Source organism: Perca flavescens, chromosome 18 (genome assembly GCF_004354835.1).
Source record: "Perca flavescens isolate YP-PL-M2 chromosome 18, PFLA_1.0, whole genome shotgun sequence".
Taxonomy (NCBI): Eukaryota; Metazoa; Chordata; class Actinopteri; order Perciformes; family Percidae; genus Perca; species Perca flavescens.
Window position 1 is genome coordinate 27571274 of NC_041348.1, and position 23204 is coordinate 27594477.

Genomic DNA, 23204 nt, shown 5'->3' on the forward strand with positions numbered 1-23204 from the left:
CATTCACTGTCGGAAAAAAATAAACGTAGTCAAAATCTTGCTGATGAAAACATGGCATGGGAAGGGACAGGGTAAGGAGAATCCTTTTTTTTTTTTAGCCCAGAAGAGGCCAATCGCTTGTAAGTTAAAGATGATGACGAGTAGTATAAAGTGACACAGATCATACTTAAGAGGCACAACATCTTCTCAGCGAGAAAGAGAGCGACTAGACTGGTCTAATAAAATACTATACTGTAGCAGCCTCTCTTAAGGTTAAAGTAACTATTTCCCTTTAAGGTAATCATGAAAAAACAGGAAAGGGGTTTTATCAAACTGGTTTTGAAAGAATAAGACACATTTAAAAGGTTGGTGAAAAGAATCAACACAGATTAACGGTATACTACATTTCTCAAGGCTGTACAACTACAACCGTTCCGAGACTAAACCAGACGCCGGTCTCGTATCCATGCTGACTCAGCGAGGTTCTTCTGAAGGTTTCCATCGTCACTCTTCTCAAATTTTAAAAAGTTACAGATTGTAGGTCGTGTAGTCGCCAGCCGCCCCCTCACCTGTCGCGTCTTGTGGAAAGCGGTTTGTTTTCTTCTATGTCGCGTCGTCACAGCTAATGAAATCGGGACAGACGCTCGACCGTATCTTTTTCTGCCTCGGTTAAACTCGGCTCGGACTACGACGAGTGTTAAGGGTACATTTTAGGTGGATTTTCAAGCGTTCCTTTGTTCCTCTCCGGCCTCAGGGTGGGGCTCCATGATGTCCGGCCGTTTCAGATTCCACTGGTCGATCTGTCTCTGCCTGTCCTGCTGCTCCACCTCCGATTCGCTGGATGAGCTGCCCGTATTGCTGCTGCCGCCAACGCCAACGCCGCCGCCAACGCCACCGCCACCGCCACCGCCGAAAGCAAAGCAATCCTTCCGCTTCCCGTCAGCCTTCCCCCTCTCCCCCTTCTCTCTCCTTTTCCCCTCCACCATCTTGCCGCTGTCCTCGCCGGGTTTGTCCATCTCCACCGGGGCCTGCTCTGGGTCCGGCACGGCTCCACCCCCCCGGTCCATGTCCACCCACATGGGTCCGGGTGCAGGCTCCAAAGGGGTGTAGTGCAGCATGGGCTGCTGGAGCTGGGTGTCCACCGGCGGATGGAGGTTCTGGTGCTCTGGGTGGAGGAGCTGAGCCTGGTGCTGGAGGTGATGCAGTGGCTGCAGAGGGTGCTGCATGGGTTGGTGCTGGAGCTGGTGATGCTGATGCTGCTGCTGCTGCTGATGGTGGTGATGGTGGTGGTGGTGGTGATGCTGCTGCTGCTGATGATGATGAGGATGCTGGAGGTGATGGAGATGATGATGATGATGGTGATGCTGGTAGTGATCGACAAGCTGCTTGTCCACATCATGGACAAACTCTTTGGGCTGGCTTTTGAGGAACTTCTCAAATTTCTTGGAGGCCTTTTTGTTGGTCACAAACCAGTCCTGTTGAAAATATACAAGGATGGGTCAAAACAAGTCAGGACGGCCACTCTTCTCTCTGAATGCCATCTACAAGCAATTTACAAATTATAATACATATTGAAGAATAGGGTTGGGCATCATTTGGGTTCCCCCAGATACCGGTGTAGGGGTGCATGATATATCGACTCAATATCGTTATCGCAATATCACGTTGCGCAATATTATATCGAAAGTGTCGTGATAAGTATGCAATATTTTGCTTATTTTGTGGAGCTCTGCGTCCCATCCGTTGGCTGTGTGGCTTAGTTGTGTTTAATTTAGAGCTTGAAACGCTAGAATGATCATGTTTCATTGGCCAGTTACCGTGCCACTTGCACGTTAGTACACGTCAGCGCACGGGTCCATTACGTGACAAACCCTATGGAGCGTACCACGTGATGTGTGTGCATATTTCAGTGTAAGTGGAGAAATAGATAGAGACAACAAAATGGAACGAATCCGAGAAGCGATAGAAAAGTTGTGTCCTTTATTTCTATATTTTATACTGTCCAAACAGGGAAACATGTCCTGTTCTGTAGACATGGTCCTTATTTATTTATTCATGTTGGACCAGTCTAATATGACAGTCAGTTGAAATAAACCTTGTGTTTTTATGAATCTGCTTTGATGAGTTTTCCCGTAACTTTTGTAATTTGACATATGTTAAAAATATTGAAATTAATATTGATATTGCAATATTCATAATCGATATCGCAATATCCCATTTTGTCAATATGGTGCAACCCTATACCGGTGCTAAAACGCTACTTTTAAAATGGTGTTGGTGCTTAAACGTTGCCAGAACAGATACTTTTAAAAAAAGAAAAGAAAGAAGAAGCACAAAACAACAGTAGGCGCAGTGTTTCCTTTAGGATTTTTTTTAGCAGTGGGGGCAGGTCCAAACACCCCCCACCCTCCCCCCATGAAACGTAACTGACACTTCGCTGCAACACAAAACTAATATATTTATTCACCTCTTTTCACACACACAATGAGACATATTTTCAGTTGTGACTGAACTGTATTTTTTGAGTTACTATATATAGTAACTCAAAAAATACAGTTCAATATAGGCCAACTTCAATCTCGACATATAGGCTAAGCATTCTGTAGCAAATAACAATAAACCCACTATTAATTACATTATCTTAATGCAGTGTAACTACTTCAGCATGTAAATAATGCACCTAAAATACAAACGTGAGCAAGGGAGTTGAGCAAATCGCTATTATATCAAATCAACCTCGTTATTCTCCGACATGCACTCTAACAATGCAGCCCTATTTCTGATACCGTGGGGGGGCAGAAATGTTGCAGTGCGGGGCTGCCACGGTCAAATCAACATAGAGGAAACACTGAGGCGACATAAAAGAACGGCTGGTTTATTGCTAACGCCATATGGTCAAAATTAAAGGATTATTTAAAATGTATTTCACCAAAAACAGATGAAAGAAAGGTATTTTACAATAACTTTAAATGCACCACGAAGCTTACCGGTTTCAAGTTAACGTCTTAACCGGTCTGTGGTGTTTTTTCGACAATGGCAGCTGCAGACTGTTACGTCCCGCTGCTAGAATCCTCTACAGTGAAATACAGTCACACTTTACACCGTTACCTGTCAGCATTTTAACCGTGTTTACTCCAGCTGCTAGCGAAACGGTAGGCTAACGTTACCTACGGTCAAGTCACTGAAGTGTTATCTAGCGCCACATGCAGCGATGCTTCTGCTGCATCTAACGTCCGTTTCGGAGCACCAGAGAGCAGCGCAGACATTTTAGGTGGCACCGAAATGAGGCACAGAAATCCTTGTTTCTATTCGGTCTGGTAGATTCGTTTTGGCACCGGTGCCGTATAGACCTTTTTCACGGCAGACATCTTGACTTGTCATAGTAGTAAAAGCATAGCTGACATTGATAACCTTAACGATGGCTCAATTCCATCAAGTGTCCCAGTAAGCTATTTCAGTGAGATAGCATGCACAATACCAGGGCCTCTCCTAAGTGGAATGTAGCCATCATTAATGGTGCTTTTCCTACTATGACATTTCAACATGCCTGCCGTGAAAAAGGTCTATTAGCACCGGGTTTCGGTACCCAACCCTATTGAAAAAACAGTGTTAAAGATGCTTGTTGTAACTATGTCGTTACCTGTGAATGGACAGAGTTGATGTGGTATTTCACTCCACTTTCAGAGTTGAACTCTTTGTTGCAGATCAGACATCGGTATTTACCAGCCTCAAAGTCGCCCTGAATTGAGATCAAAAGACATAAAAGAGCCATGAAATTATTACGAAGCCAGAATACTCCGTACTAAATGATACACTTATTGTATTAAACTCTTTACTGCAACTGTAGTGATCGTGAAAGTAGAGAATGTGGTTTCACTGATCATTTTGGAACAATCGGTGGTTGTGGTGGACGAGACTACAGATGGATTCATTTGACAAAATCCACAATGTCTCTACAACTCTGAATTCTATCTTGTGAGTGTGTATACCTACTTCAAAAAATAGTACTCTATACTTTATTCGAAAAAAAAGGCCACAAAGAGCAGCACGTGAGAAACGCAAATTAGTCGAGTCAGATTAAATTCAAACACATTTCAGAATACATCAATACTTACTTTACTATGCATGGTTGCTTTCACTCTGCTGCTATTCCCCATAAACACAATTGCTGTTACATTCAATGGACTGCACATTTTGTTCCAGAGATTAAGAAAAAAGCTGACGTACCCTTGTGCAGAGTCCTAGATGGGCTTTCAGTCCGGACACACTGGTGTAGGTGGAGCCACAACCCTGAGGAAGACCCAAATAAAGTTGTGAGTTCTGCATTTCTTTCAGAAATGGACTTAATCTGTGATTTAAAAATGCATTTTGACAAAAGAAAGTTAATATAAATATGACAGATATACTACCAATACCAAATACGAAAGACCAAACAAACCAATTAGTTGATTTAAATCGACACATCTGTAAAACTGAGTTTCTCCACAAAGAATCATGCAAAAGCATCACTTTAAATCTTGTGTTTACCAGAAATGTGCTCATGTGTTTATTTTGGAAATAAGTCATTTAACATATATAAGTATAAAAAAATTACTAATTGACTAAAGTAATCGAAGTTGACTGAGACCAACAACTGATTAGTTGACTAATCAACATATGGATACATAGAGTACACAAACAACCAGAAACGATATAAATCTGCTTGGACAGCAGTAGCTCAGTCCGTAGGGACTTGGCTTAGGAACCCAAGGGTCGCTGGTTCAAGTCCCTGGACGGGCCAAGTACAACCAAGTCTGCGCAAACAGACACATTGCAATACTATTTCATATTGCAATATTTTTATTTTTAATCTTTTGCATGTTTGTGTGCTTTTGCAATGTGTGTGTGCACGAGCCTAGGCGCATTTTACTGATGCGCTATTAAAATAACAATGAAATGCTGTTATTGACTTTAGACCAGGTTTTTGTTGGTCAATGGCGCGACCGCTTTCCGCTGCCTCAAGATAGCCATACGCCAAGAATGCACCTGAACACACCTCCCTGTAAGACCAGTACGCCAAGAATGCACCTGAACACACCTCCCTGTAAGACCAGCACGCCCATGGGTGCACAGATGGGCACAGGTGCATTAGCTATTTAAATGACGTGAGCGCTGGACGGGAAATTGACAACTGCGTCGGTCTTGAACTAGCAAAGACACTTGCGTCGGACTCTGCGCTGCGCTGGGTGCAAGATAGGGCCCTAGGTGTACTGTCGTTTCCTACCTGGTTGGGACAATGGACTTTCCTCTGCAGCTTCACCTCATTCTTCCACTTCCGCAGAACCTCTTGGCTGAAGGCAGGCAGGCCTGGCCGGGCGTATTTCAACTGGAGAGGCCAGCATGAACAAGAGGAGGTCAATTAAAGTGAGAAAGCCAATGTAGGGGCCCTTATATCTTCAGTATATACTGGCAAGAGAGGGAACACTGACATATGTGTGTTCTGGCCTTCAAAACAGTATAAAGATCTTTATTTTTTCTACATTTTTTTAGTTCCTCAATCAAATCACATTTCTATTAGTTTGTGGAAACATTATAATATACAACGATCAACCCTCATATATCCTGCAACTTGGTATATACATTTAAGGCAATCTTCTCTTGCCTTTTTGTCATCTGGCACCAGGTCCGACTGAAACTTCCTCTTGGGCCAGTCTTTGGGCAGCTCGTTGTTGGCGATCTCAGCCAAGTGGAAGTTTGCCACCTGGGCCGATGCTCGCTGCACCCTGCCGCTGGCCGTCCTCTCCGGGTTGGCCTCCCTGTGGGCCTTCAGTGCCTCGTCTTCCTCACTCTTCTGAGGCGTCTGGGTAACACGAGTGGAAAGATTTGAAGATTTGTTGACTTAATTTGTGTATTGAATGTCCTAACTAAGGCCGGCTTCACACTGTCTGCGTGGCATGAGCGTGGAGTTTTTCTATGTCTTTGCACACCAGAAACATGTCTGACGTGGGCGGCGCTGCTGCTGCTAGCCTCGTCTGTACACATGGATGTTTCCCATTGATAAAATGAAATAAGCAGTAGTGTACTTCATGTTAAACATAAATATATACTGATTTGATTACAGCAAAGACAACGTCGGCAGTATTGACGGCAAAATAGGCTACAGAATATTTTGTTCTGTATTGACAGGTGCAATATTTGAAAATCAATATTATTGTTTTTAATTGCATTTATATCAAAATGACATATAAACGCTTCCAACACGCTTGCGTGTCGAGTTAAAAATAGCCGTTGGTCCTATTTGTAGCATGCACGTGTTTTCTCAAGAAGTCTCCCGGCTAGCTAGCTCATGTAATCCTTACATAGCTACTGCACATGTGCGACTGACCACAAAGATGTTACAGAAGTTGAGAGGTCTCACACTGTAGCTAAAACGGAGACCTGAACACAGGGTGAAAAGAGGAGCTGCAGCAATGTGCAGTACAACAAAATACTGTGTTTTTTTAAAGTTAAACCATGTAAACCTATTCTGATACAATCTCAAATTACAATTCTGAACCTGAAAATGAGCATGATATGGTCACTTTAAACAAGACTCACAGGAGCATGCTCGGATTTCAGGTGGTACTCCAGACCGGCCTTGGACTTGTAAGTCTTCCCGCAGTGAGAGCAATTGAGCAGCATCTTCTCCAGCTCAGACTCCTCTTTTCCACACTTCTTCATGTGGTACACGTAGCCCATGATGCTGGTGAAGGCAGCATTACAGCCCTGAAAAGAAAAAGGAAGAACACATTTTACCATGGAATTATCATCTTTTCTTATCTTATTTGAACATGTCTCCTATCTTGGATTAATGATTTGTCAGTTTACCTCTTTAGAGCATTTTAATTTGCCCAGTCTCTTCAGGATTTTGCGCAGTTTGTCTTTGATGGCACGGTCATCCAGGTCCTTGGCATCGTCTGCTGAGGGCTGAAGAAAAGAGGCAGCTAAAATCTGTCAAACCCCCCGAGCTAACCCTCAAACTCAACAAAGTATGTGTTTTAATTGCCAGTGTCCACATTTAATTCAATTCAATTTTATTTATAGTATCAAATCATAACAAGAGTTATCTCGAGACACTTTACAGATAGAGTAGGTCTAGACCACACTCTATAATTTACAAAGCCCCAACAATTACAGTAATTCCCTCAAGAGCAAGCAGTGCGACAGTGGCGAGGAAAAACTCCCTCTTGGGAAGAAACCTCGGACAGACCCAGGCTCTTGGTAGGCGGTGTCTGACGGGACGGTTGGACGGTTTAGCGGTGTCTACTAGAGCTGCAACGATTAAATCGATTAGTTGTCAACTTTCAAATTAATTGCCAACTATTTTGATAATCGATTAGTCGGTTTGAGTAATTTTTTTAAGACAAAAGTAAAAATTCTTTGATTCCAGCTTGTTAAATGTGAATATTTTCTAGTTTCTTCTCTCCTCTGTGACAGTAAAACTGAATATCTTTTGAGTTGTGGACAAAACAAGACATTTGAGGACCTCATCTTGGGCGTTTGGGAAACACTGATCCACATTTTTGGCATTTCTGGCATTTTATAGACCAAACAACTAATCGATTAAACAATCGAGAAAAACAATCAACAGATTAATCGACTATGAAAATAATCGTTAGTGGCAGCCCTAGTGCCTACCGTATTTATGAATGAGACAAACATTATATAAAGATGCAAAGAAAGACCTCTACTTGAATGAAATGAATGTGGAAAATGTCAAAAGTGTCAAAATGTAAATCTGATTGGTCTTACCAGATGGCTGTGGTCAGCCATGATGTGGTACTTCATCCCTGTTGAAGACTTTAGCTGTTTCCCACAGTGCTGACAGGTGAACGGTTGCTGCACACAACAGATTACAGGTTACAGTTACCTCATATGTGCCCATTCATCCAGCGTGCATTCAATAAACCAGTATAGATAAATGGCAGTATATTGGGACTCGCAAGAGTGGAATCCTAACAGGACCTTAATATCCCATCACATATGATGGTAACCTGATGGTTATGAATCCATCTGTGTTTTAGTCACTGTGTTTTAGTCACAACTCCTTTCAGAGTTGTATTTCTCCTCTACATAACAGCAGAATGTATTCAGCAGCGGTGGAAAGTACATTTACTCAAGTGCTGTACTTTTTGAGGTATTGTATGAACGTGTTGGAGGGCCTTCTCTATCAACACGGAGACTTAAACACATTCATATTAGAGCTGCACGGTATGAGGAAAATATGCGATAACGTTGTGCATATAGCGATAACGACATTCCTTGCGATAAACAAACAGATACTAAAGTGTACTCTGTTCTGCATTTCCGCTGCTTTCAGTTTTCTGCTAACTAAACACAAGTGAAAGGAAATCAATTCTAACCTACTTTTATTGAACAAACTGAACATTGAATTGAATATATAAGTCACCACTAAAAAAAGAATGACAGTTTCAGTTTCTCAGTGTCGATAGCGATATGCCGCAGCCTTTCACGATATGTATATTGCGGCAGTTAATATTGCGATGACGATAAAAAAAATATATAAAAAAAAGGATATATTGTGCAGCCCTAATTCTTATACAAGGCTATTTTAGGTCTACTTCAATCCTACCTTCTGACCTATATCAGTGTAAATAGTATCAGGACTTACAGTCTTCGTTCCCAGGATCTTTTCCAAAAGTTAGAACTGAACTGGGGAAAAAGGCGTTTAAGTTTGCTGCTCCCTCTACCTGGAACAGGTTACAGAAATCCATCAAACTTAAAGGTGCAGTAGGTAAGCCTTCTAAAACTAACTTTCTGTCATATTTTCTGAAACTGTCCCTATGTTCCAGTAGAACTACGTGAAGCCGATCGTTTAAAAAACAACATCCAGCTCCTCTGTGACCACCTACAGCCTGTAGTGTGATTTGCAAAAATCCACCGCTCCTTCTTCAGATGCACCAATCATGGCCAGGGTGGGTGTCTAACTGCGTGTCAATCTCTGCTCATGCACACGCATTCATTCTCCCTTGTGGGGGGAAGAGCTTAGGAGACCGTTTTGGGCTTTAGCAGAAAGGGCGGAGAGGGACTGAGAAGATGTCAATCTTTGGCTAAGTCCTGGACCATCACGATCCTACCTACAGCACCTTTAATGAGCTGGTCTCATTGGTCGCTTTTATGAGGATGTTGATTGACTTGGAGGCAGCCACATCTGGCTGCAGATGTTTTGCCTGATGGGTTTGGGATTGGGGTTGACTTTGTGTATTTTGTGTTTGTGTGTATGTGTGGTTGTACTGCTGCCTGTCTTGGCCAGGACGCTCTTGAAAAAGAGATTTTTAATCTCAATGAGTCTCTTCCGGGTTAAAGAAAAGGTAAAGAAATACTTGTACTTTACTTCAGTATTTCCTTTTTTATGCTTCTCTATACTTCTACTCCACTACACTTTCAGAGGGAATCATTGGACTTCTACTCCACTACATTCATTTGACACTTAGTTACTTTTTACATAACACGTAGGATATGCTTATACCTTGTAGTAAACAATCTAAATCTAAAATTGGCTACACATTGACTAAGTGCAGCATTAAAATGCTCTTGCATGTATTCACTAGTGATTAAAATACAGAATAATATAGTATTCTAGAGCTGGGCAATATATTGATATCATATCGATATCGTGATATGAGACTAGATATCTTCTTAGATTTTGGATATCGTAATATCGTCATATGACATAAGTGGTGTCTTTTACTGGTTTCAAAGGCTGCATTACAGTAAAGTGATGTCATTTTCTAAACTTACCAGACTGTTGTAACTGTTCTATTATTTGCCTTTACCCACTTAGTCTTTATATCCACATTACTGATGATTATTTCTCAAAAATCTCATTGTGTAAATATTTTGTGAAAGCACAAATAGTCAACACTACAATATATTGTTGTGGTATCGATATCGAGGTATTTGGTCCAAAATATTGTGATATTTGATTTTCTCCATATCGCCCAGCCATATTGTATTTTTTTATTGTATACAACACCGTGAAAGGAGCCATTCTGCATCACTTTTTTTTCATACCTTAACTACATTTTGCTGATAATACTTCTGTAACTTTACTTTAGTAACATTTTGAATGCTGGACTTTACTTGTAATGGAGTATTTTTTGTAAATTTGTAAATGATCCAAATCCTTCTTCCACCTCAGGTACTCAGGTATTCAGTATACTTTACATCTGTACTGTATGCATTAGGACTTGGTCAGATGTAGAAGTCTGTACGCGTTGACCCTTGTGTTGTCTTCATGTCAAATTTGACCCGTTTTCAAAATGTCTGTCTCAGAAATATGGGTTTCTTTTTAACTACCTAATTTTAATAACCCAAAAATAACACGGATGGATGATCCCATACAACGCGTTTCGCGAGTACAACAATAGATCGGATCTCTACTTTCATTGAATTTTGGGTGTTTTATTCAATTTTTTACAATTTACTGTTTCGGAACAGTATCCTCGCTGAACGTTGACCCTTCTGTGATTTATTAGTCTAAATAATTCATAATTTGTGCTTCTTTAACTCAACAATTAGGTATACAGTAGTTTCCTATAAATGAGGTTTTTAATTGACCATGAATTCCAAAAATAAGTGTAAAATTATAGCGGTAGTAAGTTGGTGTTAGTGGTGTTTATACATGGTAGTGAGAAGAAGCTTTAAACGCCAAAAAAAGCGCCAAAAACATTGAAATGGGCGCCAAAAGTGTTGAAAAAAAGAGACCAAAACATGAAAAAAAGTGTTGATTTTCTGTTTTTTTTTCCCAGAAGACAACAAGGGTTAAAAATGGCTTTCACTTTGGTGTTCAAACACCGAGCGCTCACCAGTCTGCAGTTCTCCATGTGCTTCTTCAGCCCCTCCACAGTCTTCCTGCTCACACTTTTACATTTTGGACAGGTGACTCGGCCTTTGGCCACAATCTGGAGCTGCCAGCGCTCCTCTTGACTTCCTGGAGGATGTCGGACAAATAAATAATAAATCGTATTTTACACAGGGGTGTTTCAGAAGGAGGAGCAGCTCATCTCAAGTCTGACAGGAAGTCGGAGTCTTTATATGACTGAAAAATGTCAACTGCCTCATTGAAGTCATGCTAAGTTTAATTATAGTGAATATTTATTTTCTGATTTTTTTTTTAGAAATTCCATAAAACATGAAAAACTCAGCTATACTATAATATAATTTCTATTTCATTTAATTTCTTTTCTCACCTGGGGAAAACAATTTCAGTCACTTAGAGACAAAAATCTGTATTTTTATTTTTGTTGGCATTGTAGGCCTTTATTTGGGACAGGACAGCTTAGACATGAAAGGGGAGAGAGAGGGAGGAATGACAATATAGATACTGTATATAGAGCAGTTCTGATGGGGTCTCATGCTATAATGCTCCATGACATGTTTCAGCTGTTACACAGTGAATATTGAACATTAGCTATGCTTTTTATTTTTATTTCTTTTAAATCGCAAATCGAATCGTAATCGCAATATCTGGCAGAAAAAAAATAATATCGCAATTTGATTTTTTCCCCCAAATGGTTCAACCCTAGTGGGGATAGATGAAGAAGGGGAACAGTCTCACCCGGAGGGTAGGTAGGAGGCTCCTTCTTGGTGGAGGGGACGAGGGGTTTCTGCTCCTCGCTGGGTGGGGCCGTCGAAGCCTCCCCAACACCGGCTGCATCTGAACCTGAAATAATGACATCAGATGACTACGATTTTAATTTGATCCGGAACATATACATACTGGGAACTATATTCTCAGAAGGCGAAGCACTGCTACTTGGGCGGAGTGATTATTACTCCAACTCTGAGCGAACTCCAGGCGAACTCTTTGCTCCTCACCACGGGGCTTCTCAGGTGCTGCGAGCAAATCACTCCGCCCAAGTAGCAGAAGTAGCAGTGCTTCGCCTTCTGAGAATATAGTTCCCAGTTTATATACAGTTAGAAGATGGCTGTGTCTCATGTGACCTTGTTATTTGTACACGCTGTGACTATACAAATCACAACATGTAAACAGGAAAATGTTGGCGTTATTTTGTCACTTATTGGGAGCAGTAGGCTAGATGGAGCCGGTTACCTACAGGATCTGTGCTAAGCTAGGCTAGCGGTGGGTGCTTCAGACAGAGATCCTTTGTAGTACCGACGTAATTCGGTTGGTACCCAAAAATGTACAGAGTTCGGTACCCAACCCTAAATAATACTAAATATGAAGTAATGTTAGTGGACAAAATAATGGCTCTATCACTGAAATGAAATGAAAAGGTGCCCCCTACTGACCAAACTATAATGCTGCCAGTGGGTCCATCAGAAGGCTCTATTCAAACATCTAAGTGTCTTATAATTCTGCCAAACACAATAAGAAGTAGGGCTGGGCAATATATCGATATTATATCGATATCGTGATATGAGACTAGATATCGTCATAGATTTTGGATATGGGAATATCGTGATATGACATAAGTGTTGTCTTTTCCTGGTTTTAAAGGCTGCATTAAAGTAAAGTGATGTACTTTTCTGAACTTACCAGACTGTTCTAGCTGTTCTGTTATTTGCCTTTTCCCCACTTTGACGTTATATCCACATTACTGATGATTATTTAGCTAAAATCTAAATGTGAAGATATTTTGTTAAAGCACCAATTGTCAACCCTAGAATATTGCCGCAATATCGATATCGAGGTATTTGGTCAAGAATATCGTGATATCTGATTTTCTCCATATTGCCCAGCCCTAATAAGAAGTCATTTGTGGTTTCATCTATTTCAACTTAACTCTTTATTTTCGCAGGAAAGAATCTGAATACAGCGTCTCACTCTCAGCCCATTGAATATCAGACTAGATGGTAACTTACAAGAGTCTCTGCCCTCTGGTGGCTGTGTGAAGTTATTAACAGGTGAGCTTCGCTCCATCTCCACTCTCTGGACTTTCTTCATGTTCAAGTCTTGAAAAGTAACACATGCAGAAGTCAATCTCCAAAAAAAGAAAAACAGACCAACATATCCAAGAGACTCTATTGACAACTTACTCTACAATTACAAACACATTTTTACTCTTATGCATGCAAAAACAACAACAATAACACTCAGACATTAAGATAAAATGTTTAAATATTATTATATACTATTTGTATTCATACAAACGGTATCAAAACATGTGACTTTGTAGTATTATTTTGTTTTTAAAGAGGAGCTGTTGCAGTCAGCCAATCAAGATCCTGTTTTATAAACACTTTAGTTTTTGAATTTATTCAATTTCATTATTTAGTGTTAAATTCATATCTGTATATATATATATATATATATATATATATATATATATATATATATATATCCTGATTTGTAGCTAGTTGTTTTACAACGAAATTGGAAAAAATAAATAAAAGTAGGGCTGCCCCCTCTGAGTCGTTTTAGTCTTAGTTAGCTAAGATTTCTTAAAATCGATAAGTCATTTTTTCATGCTTTTTCAAACTTATGAGCACATTTCTACTAAACACAACTTTTAAAGTAATACTTTTGCAGGATTCTTTGTGGAGAAAAATCTGTTTTACAGATGGGAAATGGACTGCATTTGCGCTTTTCTAGTCTTAACCACCATTTAAAGCACACAGATCTGTCGATTAAAATTAACTAATCGATTGGTCTGTTCTAGCCACTCCAATATTAACTTTGGTCTGGTTGCTTTGCCTGTCGCGTTGTTGTTTTAATTCTTTTTCGCTTCCCTGACGAGTAATCTCCCCCTGGCATTCGCCACGGTGCCAATAGGTTAAGAGGGCGAAAGGCGGAGGTATGTCCCTCTTTGGCTAATGTATTTTAAAGATGGAGGCGCTACATGGCGGCCGTCATTCGAGCGACTCACTCGTATGTATTCTGAATGGCAGATTCTACGCTTACGAGAATACTTTGATTAGTTGGTGGAAGTAATTACACGTGAATGAGCACATATTTGTGAAAGAACCAAAAGTTTTCTTTTGCTAAGAATCAACTAAAAGAAATGACACAATGTAGGTTTAAGAGTGTGATGTAAACTTGTAGTGTGTCTGAATACGTACCAGGTCTCCAGACATGTTCTCTGTCTCTGCTGGTGTTGCTCCAGCCTTGGTCTTGGCCTCGGCCAGTTCCCCACGCCTGCTCCGGCCCTGAGGAGGCCCGGTCTCTTCCCGGATCCCTGCCTGCGTTCCAGGCCTGATCCTGTCCTCGGTCTCTGTCGGCCGCCCAGCCCTGCTCTGGACCTCGGTCCCGGCCCGTCATCCAGGCCTGGTCCGGTCCGGCATGGGCCCTATCCCTGCCTGGAATCCATGTCTGGTCTTGACTGGAGTGTCCCGCTCGGTCTCTGCCAGAGTTCCAGACCTGCTCCTGCGGGCGGTCTCTACCGGGGGCCCAGGCGTCGGGGCCTCTGTCCCTGCTGGAGTTCCAGCTGTGGTCCTGAGGCTGGGGCTGCTCCCTGCCCGTCTCGGGGCCTTGAGGCCACACATCCTTCGCCCCCAGTCTTGGAGGCAGCCTTGCAGTGGGCGGGGCCATGGACCCTGGGTCCGCCCCATTGGCCAGGCCACCTGATGACATCACTGAACAGCTGGTGGTTGGGTAATCCACTGCTCCTATGGAAACACTCTGGAGGTCCACGTACCTGACAAAAAAAAAGCAATAAATCCACACTTATTTCAGAAAAAAACGTTAACACATTATTTAACAATTAGTTTGTTATTGCATTTTAAATAATGCCTCTAACATTTTGGATGGGACAAAGCCTGATGCATATTTATTGAATAACGGATATTAAAAATGTTCATTGAAGAGGCAGTGTTTTTGGAGAAACATTTTTATTACCAGGATTATTACAAGAGTTGAGGATTTCTCAGCTGCTGACTTACTATTTTTTTTTTTTTCATTTATTTATTTGATTGGTACAGTGCATGTTAATGAACAAACATGGAATACATGCATGTAAGCATGCCGGATTGTAGCCAAAGGCTAATTTCCATCCGTAGTCCCACATTTATTTATTTATTTATTTATTTTTATTTTTATATATATATATATATATATATATATATATATATATATATATATATATATATATATATATATATATATATATATACTTGACATTTTGAAAACTGCAATAACATGCCCTTTAAAGCAAATCTACCTACGGGTACAAATAAAGTTATCTGAACCTGAGGGCAATTATTGATAAGAAGTCGTATATTTTTTGAGCTGCATGTATTAGTTTACTAGTGATATGTATGTAATGTCTAGTCTGGCTATCAGAAGACCAAGCTCAATCTTTTAAGATTGAACATTAGCCTGGGGAGTCTGCTCTGTATTTTCTACTGCACAAGAGGCATAGTTCAAATGACTCTGTATGCAATTGGATAGTCCTTCAACCAATCAGAACCAACGATCCGGGCGACGTAGCAGCAACAGCGGCATCAACAGGTTGCTGCGCTTCGGTGGCCGTCATGTTGAATGTAAACAAAAAGCTGCTTGGTCACTTCTCTGTCGTCATCGTGTTAAACCCGCCAATAGCGCACCAGGTGGATAAGCCAGTTTGTGATTGGTTCCCGCAGATTTGTAACGGAAGCAGGATAGAATAATGTTGAGGTTTCCAGCCTGAGCTGCAGGGTGAAACCAAATCGCCGGCAGATCGGGCTGGGTTTCCTCAGCCTATGTAACGTCAGTATCTATCGTGCAAATCTTCAATCTACAAAGCAACAGGTCGATGAGTCGCTCACCTTTTTCTGCCATAAGTTCTCTTCATCTTCAGACCATGTTGGGCTTCAGACTCGTCATTCTGAAACATTCGAGTACAGAACGGTGAAGTCAAGATCCAACTGTGCGCATCGAGTTAACAGATTCTGAATGTTAGTTGACAAACACGTTCAGACCCTTCTAATTAGCAGTTTTTCCCTCATAACTTCTGGATAGTTTGCTTACATACAATCTCATCGCATGCAACAGGATGCACGTTCTGTACGTATGAGTTCATTCTCACCTTGGGATATCCAGCTGAGTTTAAGTCGCACGTTCTTTCTGGTAGTCGCTGAACAACTGTTGGTAGAGGTGAAAGCACAAAAACAAAAAAGGCAACGGTAGGAGAAATTATCGGATTTTCACTGCCAAAATGACCGCAATGACATGTGTCATATGCTCATAATGATTTGAATTCATTGTTTTTTCTTTACCTGGACATGGCACTCCACCTTTAGGTTGTGACTGGATGGATTTTCTCTTTCTTGGCACGTACAAAGGTGACATATCCCCCCCAGTGTTAGCAGGGTCCATTCTAGGAGTGCCAACACCCCCGTAGAAATCACCACTGATAACACAGACGACATCACAAAATGTGTGGTAGTGGGAAAAACATCAGGGTTTCATTCTGGGTCCTATGTGACATAATTCTTAATTATTTGTATTTCTGTTTGTGATACAGACAAGATAAGCACAATGTGTACTGATAAAAAGAAAACAGAAGAGGTGCGGGTTCCAATCCGACATGCTGCCCTTTGCTGCGTGTCATCCCCCATCTCTCTCCCCCTTTCATGTCTATCCACTGACTCTACTACTAATAAAAGGGAAAAGCCCCAAAAAGTAATCTAAAAAAAAACAGTCAACTGGTATTGTTTTTTTTCTTTTTTATGTACTGAAAATTATTTCTTCAATGCAATGATAATAATTCTACAACAGATTCAATTTGTGTTATGTTATATGATTATGTAATAATCAAACATGCCTCAATAATGAACAAAATAAACTTTTAATTTACAGATCATAGGATTTAAATGATCTCGCTTTTGTCACGGACATTACTTTAGATAGTAATGCTTGAACAATATGCCTAATGAAATCATAATCAGTTTTAATAATTAACCTGCCTCACTAAACCCGACAGAAATGCTCAAAAAGCCAGATGATAACTACTTTGATTTCCTCTTTAACCACGTATACTACCATACAAGAGAGTGTAAAATAAGATTTTTCTGTAGCATCATTAAGAAAAAACATGCATCAAGACTATATAAACTATTTTAGAGTTTAAATAGTCTTGCTGTAGCTGTTTTTTCTTTCCATAAAAGGTTCTTTAAAGTACTATTAAATTAAATTGGATGTGCGCCTGATGAGCCGTGCCCTGCTGCTGTTGTTGGCTCTAACAGCTCCCGTTATGTTTACAGTGTTGTGCTTGACGTTTGAATGGCGTATATAGGCTACTGTATGTGGATGTTACCCCAATCATGTTAAAGGCCACTGACAAGAGGCAATCGAACAACGACAGAAAATGTCCAACAGTTTAAATATAGTTAAAATGAATGCTGTTTTTTCCCCCCCTATCGGTCCAGTAAACCCATAAAAACAGCCATACCAGCCAGGGACTGAAGCAAAGATCATCACTGTCTGCATTAAAAAATATAACATTTTGCTTTTGACGACGACGGGGAGGAGGAAAACGCGTCCAGCTAAAAGAGAACTACCTAGCTAACAAGTCGTTTTCTATAGACGAGACTTCTCAACCTGTCCTGGCCGCCTGTCGTTGTTTCTTAACGGGGGAAGAAATGCAACGAGAGCCTACCGTCCTACAGCTCGCTCCCTCTGCGAAGACGGCTAGCCTCCATGTCTGCGAGCCTGGCCTCCTCGGTCGCCTTTCCCCCGGCAGTGGTGACACCAGGAAGGCTAACATCAAGGAAGGCCGCGGCTCCGGGATGTAAACAAACTCTTTAGACAAAAACCTAGGCTTTGACAGCATCTAAATGTGAAGCACGTACACCTGCATAATTCACCATACTGTATTTGTATGCTCTCCAGCGGAACGCCCTCCTGCTCCTTCTTATTCTTTGTGGGGTTTAATGGCGGTTAGCAGCAGCCAGCGTAGTAGGTGCATTACCGCCATCTTCTGCTTCGGAGTCTGGATCAGAGAATAGAAGCTATCCATTAATCATGTTTCTCTGAGAAAAAACACCCTGCGCTGCTTGACAGGTTAATTAATTGTTTTATATTAAAGGTCCCATATTGTGAAAAGGGGAGATTTTCATTTTTTTTATTATTATTATAAAGCAGGACAGGTAGGCTACTATAAAATTCTTTCTGTGAAAGTATCAAAACGCTCAATTTGCATTTTGCATGCAGTTTGTGTTAAAAAAAAAACCTGTATCCTTAAACAAGCTGTCACAGGACAATTGTACAGCTATGATGTCACAACTATAGTAGGCTATATAGGTAGAAAGTGCAGCTACAGTGCCGTTACAGTCATTCCCCGGCTGCAATGACGGTGCAGGGATTATGAATGTATAATAAGACCTATACAGCGTTCAAGGCGGAGGCCCGTTCATATGAGAGTTGCCCAGTGGCGCATGAGCCAAAAATGTATCCGGCTACTTCCCATTTAGCGCTCCGCTAACTTAATTTAAATGATTAATTGTGCGGCTCATCTAGACTTTTTAAATGTTATTGGACTACATAGAGGAAATTCTGATAATGAAATGAGTGCTTTCCCAGGGATTGTAATGCTAAAAAAAAATATCCACTGATTTACAGACATCTCTTTTGCCATGTAAGTCTATGGGGAAAAGTGTTTTTGGGGCAGAAGGCATCACATGACAGGTCGGGAGTTTTAATTTCACTCTTTGGCTCCTATGTTCAATTTGCTTCAAAGCCCAGGGCACTTCCTGGGGGCCTGACAGAGACGCTAGCTATGTTCGAAACTGTTCCCTATCACGGAAATAGTGCAATATATACGTATTAGAAGTATTTTTGTTTCGGTTTGTTTACATGATGCTGGGCGCGCCCACCTCCATCACACAAACAATCTACTGACGCAAGTTACGCAACAATGTGTTTTCAGTGAGTGTTGAAATCTCGTTTGGTCGTTCCCTATATAGTTCACTATTTAATAAACACAATATGGGGAAAAGTGAGTGAGTGAATGAGGGAACGGTTTCGAACACAGCTGCTGTGTGCAGATGTGGGAGAGCCAGAAACACTAATCAGAGCAGACTGGGCCTTTCTTTGGGGAGGGTTTTTTAAAGAGACAGGCGCTAAAACAGTCTTTAAGACAGAGGATGAATACAGATATTTTCAGACAGACAGTATGAGAAAAAGAATGGCTTAGACCATTAAAGCATGTAAAGATGTTCTAGTAGAAACTAAAAATACAAATGTAAACCTGAGATTGAGCATGATAGGGGACCTTTAAGAGTAAGAATGTTGGAAAGCCTGTAGACTGATGTACCAGTGTCCTCTTGTGGAGGAATGGTACCACTGCACCGTTTATAACTCTACACTCCATGATTACATTACATTACATGTCATTTAGCTTTAGATTACATGCACAGCAGACTCCTCAACCTGACAATGCTCACAATAACCAGTTGGAAGTAGAAGTACAAAAACATAACCATCAAAATATACTTAATATACCAAAAGTAAAAATACTCATTATGCAGAATGGCACATTTCAGAATAAGGTATATTATATCATCAGATTATAATTATGGATGCAATAATGTGTTCATCACTTTAATGCATAATTAATATCTGAATCTGCAAAGCTATATGTCTGTCTGCTGTTCGGTGCAGAGCAGGAAGTACACTTCCTTTCAGCTTATCAGAGCTTATTTGCTAAAAACAGCTTCCCACTGCTGCAGGAAATGAGGGCAATAAGAAAGCTGTTGTATTGAATTGCAATAGATTGTCCTTTACATGGCCAGTTAAATCAATCTGAGTTATGCTATAGACAAGATGCCTTGTTAACATTCTGCAATTGATATAAATCTATGTACCTTGAACCTTGAAACAAGCTGCATATAGGCTACAGTTGCACAAAGGAAGTGTGAGCAGAATTTGGTCTCTGCGGCTTTCTCCTACAACATCATTTTACAACAGCGTGAGAACACTTGAAAAACAGATTTACTTCTGTTTTAGACTCTCGCTTATAGACTCTCTATGTGAGGAGTCTGTAGTAAAACTAACTTATTCTTTAACCAATAAGGTTGTGTAGGCTACGTTTTTCAAATATTAACTGTAAATCAAGTACTGTAAATAATGCAAATAGTGAGTTTTCACCACACTATAATCTAACATTTCCTTTAGAGTGTTTTAAACTAAACAACATGAATTGCTTATCGAAGTACATTTCACAACAGTAACTGCCGGTGTCCACTGCAGTTTGTGAGTTTTCCTTCCTCTGCTGTGGTCACATCTTATCTCTTGTTAAGCACGTCTCATCTCTGCACATTCTTTTGAGAGCACGTTGCACGTCAAAGCAAAAGTGAAAGTGCACCACTGACAGAGAGGAGCTGGCATTGTTTTTCTGTCACTCGTAAGACGGAAATGTCAGAGATATTACCGAGAAATTATCAATCTATTTCGTAAGTAAGACTCTTAAAAAAGGTTTTGAATAATCTGTGCGAGGCTGTGAACTGCTGAATCTCTACCATGTGGAGTTACAATTCAGGTTATAGACCTCTAAGGTAACTTTAACCGTGTCAGGCACACGTTTGTGCTGAGCAGCTGTGACAAAAAGAGTTTGCGACGCATATCTACACCTCCACTTTGTTTAACTTCATTTAATTTAAAGTGGGTTGACTAAAGGTTTCTTTATCTCCTCTTCAGAAACATGGACACGCCAGAGAGGACTGGTGAGCAAACAAGTTTACTGTTTTTATAAATGTGTTTCTCAGTGGTGGAATGGGACTAAGTGCATTTACTCAAGTGCTGTACTTGAAGTGCTCATATTATGCTAATTTTCAGGTTCATACTTGTATTTAGAGGTTATATCAGAATAGGTTTACATGATTTAATTTTCAAAAAACACCATATTTTTGTTGTACTGCACATTGCTGCAGCTCCTATTTTCATCCTGTGTGTTGAGCTCTCTGTTTTAGCTACAGAGTGAGACATCTCACTTCTGTTCCATCTTTGTTGGGAGTCACACATGCGCAGTAGCTATGTAAGGACTACTACCCACTCAGAAGCAGAGTAGATAGATAGATAGATAGATAGATAGATAGATAGATAGATAGATAGATACTTTATTGATTCCCAAGGGGAAATTCAAGGTCCCAGTAGCTTACAGACATCACACACAACATACACATACATCATAAACAGGATGATAAAATAACAAATCCACATGAATAATATGGACAATAAAAATCCACATGAATGTACTAAGGGATGTATAAGCATCGGTTGAAGTGACAGGGCAGGGGCTGACCTTGTGATTCAGTCTGCATGGTAAGGTGCTCTATGAGAGTGTGTCATGGTGGTAGTGCAAATAATTCCAATAGTGCAAGGATAAAGTCTAGAGACCAGCATTAAATATGGACAATATAAGAGAATAATATGGACAATATAAGAGAGTATGAGGGCGTACCATGCTAGCAACTAGGAGAGCATTATAACGTGTGTTACAAAGTGACCACGTTTGTCTCTGAAGTAAAGGCTGGACTACAATAGAGCTGTTTGGAGCAGTTTGTGAACAGTGTTTTCTGTTGGAGATGGTAAGTCCCTTTGGGGGGGACTTTGGGCTTTTTCACTTTGTAAACCTATAACATGCACAAAAAAATATATAACACAATAAAAAAAGCGAAAAAGCCAAAAAGCATAATATGAGCACTTTATGTACAAATTAAAATACTTGTACTTCACTTGAGTATTTCCATTTGCAAATTTATGTTTCTACTCTCATACAGCTCAGAGGCAAATATTGTATTGTTTACTCCACTACATTTGTCTCACAGTTTTAGTTACATTTCAGATGACATTTTTTCCATCCCCTTCCTGTCCAGCATCTTCACAAATATAATTTTACGTTTGAACTATTCTGACAAACTGAAATTAAGTGTTATGGCAGCAGTAATATTATTCCAAAAACATTAGCAAACACAACATATCTAAAAGTATAACACTGACAATATCCTGATTTTTATGTGAAATTGGTGTGTATTTTTTTTAAATATAATTTATAATGGCTTCACACAATGATTAATTATAGTCATGACTGTGCTATGATTGTCTGTCATCACTGTACTTTTACTTTTAACTATCTTTTCTTAAGTAAGGTTTTGAATGCAGGACTTTTATTTGTAGTGGAGTACTCCCACAGTGTAGTATTAGTACTTTGACTTAAGTAAAGGGTCTGGGGTGGCTGGGTAGCTCACCTGGTAGCGCGCAAGCCCATATATAGAAGCTTACTCCTCGAGGCAGCTGCCGCGGGTTCGATTCCGACCTGTGGCCCTTTGCTGCATGTCATTCCCCCCCTCTCTCTCCCCTTTCATGTCTTCATCTGTCCTATATAAATTAAGGCCTAAAATGCACCAAAAAATGTATATTTAAGTAAAGGGTCTGAATACTTCTTCCAAAACTGGTGTTGTTCTTTCAAGACTGCAATATTTCAACATTAAACAGAATAAAATATATTTACATTTATGCTGAATCTAGCTAAAGATCTTTTTGAAAAGATTGTTTCACATCAGGGTCTGGTGGTGTTGCTGCACAAAATGATGTTACAACACATTAATGACTCCAACATTCTGCTCTGTCTTCAGTGCTGGGGAAAAACTTTTATGTCCACTTGGCGGGAAAAACAAATGATGCTCATCACGACTTAGTGGAAAACTTGATAGCCTGTGGCCAAACTGAGGTGCAGTCTCCTGAAGAAAGTGACTACCTTCTGGTTTTCTGTCCCATCGCTTCACGAGTTGGAACGGACATCAGCGAGGCCATGGACAACATGCCAGGTAGGAAATGCCTTCAGACAGATTAACATAGACTGTTAATATTAATGGACGACACGTGCAGTTGCAAAAGGAGGTCGGTTTCTGTAGAAGTCTATGAGAAAGTGACCCACTTCTCACTTGATTTATTACCTCAGTAAACATTTTCATAATGAGTTTGTGGTCTCAATCACTAGTTTTAAAGGTCCCATGGCATGAAAATTTCACTTTATAAGGTTTTTTAACATTAGTATGCGTTCCCCCAGCCTGCCTATGGTCCCCCAGTGACTAGAAATGGTGATAGGTGTAAACCGAGCCCTGGGTATCCTGCTCTGCCTTTGAGAAAATGAAAGCTCAGATGGACCAATCAGGAATCGTCTCCTTATGAGGTCATAAGAATTTCGAGAAAGAGACTTCAGATACAGTATTAGGGGACTAATAAGGTCTATATAAAAGAGACTTCAGATACAGTATTAGGGGACCACTAAGGTCTATATAAAAGA

The 23204-nt window shown here is 40.5% G+C and overlaps 1 protein-coding gene across 1 annotated transcript; it reads right to left on the bottom strand.

Moving 5' to 3' along the window:
- Positions 1–701: 701 nt before the first annotated feature.
- znf512 (zinc finger protein 512) lies at positions 702–17917 on the bottom strand. The gene is made up of 17 exons (XM_028604643.1): positions 17559–17917; positions 16177–16310; positions 15987–16042; positions 15727–15785; positions 14044–14618; positions 12847–12936; positions 11579–11683; positions 10827–10951; positions 7750–7836; positions 6826–6924; positions 6556–6723; positions 5621–5818; positions 5243–5344; positions 4207–4269; positions 3620–3718; positions 1278–1454; positions 702–1169 (listed from the first exon to the last, which is right to left on the bottom strand). The coding sequence occupies exons 2-17, from the start codon at positions 16274–16276 to the stop codon at positions 702–704; spliced, it is 2571 nt and encodes an 856-aa protein (XP_028460444.1). The 5' UTR covers positions 16277–16310; positions 17559–17917.
- Between the last annotated feature and the right edge of the window lie 5287 nt (positions 17918–23204).